The sequence below is a fragment of the Papilio xuthus genome, unplaced genomic scaffold (genome assembly GCF_000836235.2).
Source record: "Papilio xuthus unplaced genomic scaffold, Pxut_1.1 DF827680.1, whole genome shotgun sequence".
Lineage (NCBI taxonomy): Eukaryota > Metazoa > Arthropoda > Insecta > Lepidoptera > Papilionidae > Papilio > Papilio xuthus.
The window spans coordinates 21,638-26,058 of NW_013530969.1; the positions used below are offsets into that span (position 1 = coordinate 21,638).

A 4,421-nucleotide genomic window follows, 5' to 3' on the forward strand; every position below is an offset into this window, starting at 1 on the left:
AAAATCTGAAAAAGGACAAACCATAGTTAAGTTATACAATTTCAAAAATTTGGCAAATTTCAAAAATTAATAAAAAATCAAAACGATCTGTAACATATAGTTTTTTCTTACTTAAATTAAAGATTGTATCGAATTCTATTAGTGTAGTAAAAAGCAAAATTTTATATTGTAGAATCTTAGAGTAATAAAATTTTAAAGATTATTCAAAATTTTAAAACGTGTTTTAAAAATATTTGTAAAAAATCTGGAACAATTTAAATTTTATAGTACTGTAGAGGAAAAAATCCACTACATATTAGGCATTTAATTTAAATTTTTGAGTTAAATTTGGATTTTTAAATCACAAAAAACATAAATTTTTTATTAATTTTTGAATTATCAAATCGGGGGCTAACCTGAGGCTTTAGTTATATAAGAATTCGACACCCTGGTAAAAACCCCGACAAAACGAGCCCAAACTCGGGTATTTTCGGTTTATAAATCGAAAAGTTAGGACGAAGCGGCCATTTTGGACGCCATTTTTAAAAAATAAAAATCGAGTTATCTCCATAACTAGCGGGCCGTTTTTGACGGGATTTCCGAGGGAGTGCTTGGCACGACTCGGGCCAACTCTTTAACTCATAAAAAATCAAAAAATTTTTTGACAAATAAAAAATTGAAAAAATTATAAAATCAAATAGCCCTGCTCGAGCTGAGGCCAGGGACCCCAAGCGCGGCTACGTTCGGCCGCGGGACTGAGGAGATACGGCTTTGAAAGCGAACCAGCCGCCATCTTGGTTTTCTTCAAAACACCGTGACTCCTGCAGCGTTAGCCATAGTGTACCCGTGTTTGGTATCGTTGGAACCAGCTCGGGGAGGACTATCTTCTCCAAGTACTAAACTGACTCTAGGTAGAGCTAGGGTAGAGATATTTTAAAAATTTGTAAAAATAGGATTGAAAATTAAACATCTGACAAAAAGAGGGACTGGGAGCCTGGTGCTACCCAAAATTATTGTAAAACAGACAAAATCTCTACAAGTAGAGTCATTAAAAATTGTAAAAATTAGTATAATATTTTATAGTTGTGCCCGACCGTAATTTTAGTTGTAAGGACACTTTAAATCATCTAGTCAATTTTAAAATTTTATTGCTTTTATTGTACTTTATTTTAAATCATTTTAACTCTATTTTATTTTATTTTTATTTTTATCTCATTTTACTTTAGTTTTAAGTACTAGTCATTAATTTTATTCTAGATTTCATTTAAAGTGTCCGACCTCATATTGACTGGGCTTATTGCCGGCAATATTAGTTTTAAGTCTTAGTATTAGTATTATTGACGTGGTTATTGCCCTAAGTAATTATTTTTAGTTATATTTACACTGAGCGGGTTATTGCCCCCAGTGCTAGGTTAAGTTTCAATTCGACGGGGTTTATTGACCCAGTAGGGACAGTTGGAGTCTCTTGACCCAAAACATAGATTTTAATATTTGATATTCTTATTTTATTTTATTTTATTTTTAAAAATTTTAAAATCTTTTAAATTTACAAATTGACACTCACCCCTGACAAAACTAAGATGTTCGGTTTTAGAACACCCGACAGGCGAACCGACCGCGCCGCAGCCCTCGACTCGGACCGGGCACTCTCGCCGAGGAGTGACCCGTCACCTAGAGAAACATTAAATGAAAGAAGGAGTATTGACAATAGTGAACCAGAAAGAGAGGAACCAAAGGAAAGAACAAAGGCACCAGTAAAAAGAATAATACTCACCAAAGATCCAAAGGCGGCGACTAGGAGAGTTTCTTTTGACTCGTCGAGCCCGCCGAAGTACGCCACGAAGCTGGCTGAGGCGAGGGCGTGCGTGACCAAGGCCAAAATTAACCTCGGCCTATCTAGGAACACGAAAACAGAAATTAAGGAGGCGGTCACGCAAGCGGTCGAAAGACTATACCAAATAGTTAAGGAATTGGAGAGTAAAGGGAAGAGGGAAACAGAGGAAAGGACGATTGACAGTATGGAAAAGAGTAAAGAACAAACCAGGGAGTGTGCAGGATTGGTGGACAGGATCGACGATCATGCAAAATTACTAAAGGAGAACAATCTAAAAATGGAAGAACTACAAACTACTTTGGAAAATTACCACAAAAAGCAGGAGCAACAGCAGCAGCAGCAATATACATATGCAAAAGCGTTAGCACAGGAAAAGAAGAAGAGTCAGACAGAGCAAAGATCACTGTCATCCGTAGTAATAACCTCAAAAAATGAGATGGAAACGGGAGAGGAGGTGTTAGAAAGAATACGAAAAGCGGTCAAGGCAAAAGAAGGAGGAGTAACTATAGAAAACATCAGGAAAGCAAAGGATAGGAAAATTATAATAGGATGTAGGACGGAGGAAGAAAGGAGTCAATTGAAAGAAAGATTGAAGAACGCAGAAAAACATCTCACTGTGCAGGATATAAAAAACAAAGATCCCTTGATAATACTATTAAACGTATTCAAATATAACACCGATCAGGACATTGTCGCTGCGCTGAAAAATCAGAACAGGGAAGTAGTAGGAGAAGGAAATGATAAAGAAAAATTAGAAATAGTATATAAGAAAAGAGCGAGAAATCCACTGACGCAGCACGTTGTAATAAGGGTGAACCCACAGATGTGGAGAAGGTTAACGGAAGCGGGCAAAGTACAAATTGATCTACAAAGGGTTAGAGTGGAGGACCAATCGCCCCTTGTACAATGCTCGCTCTGTTTAGGGTACGGACATCCGAAGCGCCTATGCATTGAAAAGGCAGAAAAGTGCAGCCACTGTGGGGGGCCTCACAAAAAGAATGAGTGCACCGACTGGCAAGCAGGACTCGAACCCTCATGCTGTAATTGCAAAGCGGCGAAACTGGATAGAGTCGACCATAACGCTTTCAGTCAGGAGTGCCCGGTGCGTGAAAGATGGGACGCAATAGCGAGATCGTCAATCGCTTATTGCTGAGGGCGCCCCGGGCACTCAGGGCTGGACGAAAGGCAGAGCCTATTGGCCTCGCACTCTCCAAGCCCACCCGAAGCTTAGGAACGAAACATTGAGGGCGGATGTAAGCACCCGGAACAACTGGTGGGGAGGTCGGAAAGCAAACGGGGACCACAAGGTAATCTCACAAAACATTAAAACTAAAAGGAACCAAGAAGAGGACATCCAACGCAACATCAGAATAGGGAATATAGAAAAAGTCAAAAGGGAAGAAATTCGGGAAAAGCTAATAAAAATTCGGAACAAAAATAAAATTAATATTAATAAAGTAAATGGAAATAAAAATATAAAAAACTTGGAAATAACAACTCAAAATTATATAAAAATCGCACATAAAAATTGGAACGAAAATTATAAAAGGGAATCTAAAAGTATAAATAAGGAAAACTTACCTTGTTGGCGCACCGAAGCCGATACTGCCAGGCGAAGCGAGGTCCCATACGCTGCGCCGGCCGGGGGAACACGGGTCGTCGTGCAGCACCTGCAAAGAAAAGAGCGACATAAAATAATCAGCTTTTTGAATCGACGAAACAGGGGGTTGATGGGGGACGCTTGGTGTCGAACGGCGAGTAGCACGAAGAGCGGATATGAGGTCCTTCACATCCTGAAGAATGGGGAGGCCTCAACTCATGGGAACACACACGCCGTAGACTCATCGCCGTTGGAGGGTGCTGCGGAACAGATAAAGATGGCATTAAAAACTTCGGAAACAAACAATGAAAGGCATGATGTATCATGCCCTAAACTGTTTATCAGAAGAAAACTTACGGGGCCCGCAGCACTCTCCAAATATAGAAAGATTCTTGCCACCGACGGCTTCTTCACCACATCCGACCCGAGGATACAGCCTGGCCCCAACAAAATGGACCCCCGAGACTGGCTTGCCTCTCCACTAGTTGAGGGACGAATGTGGCTACCTGGAAAAGAAAAAGGGGATTATGAAATCAAAAGTAAGGGGATAAAACTGAACATCTGTAGAAAAATTTTTAGGCCGTTTATTTTAAAAAAGCAAAATTAAAAGTAGAATCAATATAAGCACAAATTTGGAAAAAATGTCAAAATTAGTATTGTGGTGCTTCCTTGTGAGTATGCTTCCATACACAGAGAGAAGCACCACCACGCAGATTATATTGAGGACACTAAAAGTTTGTAAAAATAAAAACCTAGAGATAAAAACAAGGAAAATGTAAAAAGTCATATATATAAACATGTAAAAATTTAATCGTAAAACTAAACTGTAATATTAACTCAATGCAAAATTGTAAGTGTAATCTGAAAATTGTAAACTAAAACCAAAATTTTTAAAATGTAGCATAAAAACTTTAACAAGATGAAAAAGAACTCTGACCACCTATGTCAGGGGTGTAAGCGAGGACGGCACAAAGTCGTCCTCATTAAAAAAAAAAAAAAAAAAAAAAA

General features: G+C 38.7%; 1 protein-coding gene across 1 annotated transcript in view; it reads right to left on the bottom strand.

The window, feature by feature from the left end:
* Positions 1-3,390: 3,390 nt before the first annotated feature.
* LOC106116895 (uncharacterized) overlaps positions 3,391-4,421 on the bottom strand; it is an 11,096-nt gene continuing 10,065 nt past the window's right edge. The window contains exon 2 of the mRNA XM_013310954.1: positions 3,391-3,483. Within this exon, the coding sequence (XP_013166408.1) occupies positions 3,391-3,483 (93 nt within the window). The remainder of the gene's footprint in view (positions 3,484-4,421) is intronic.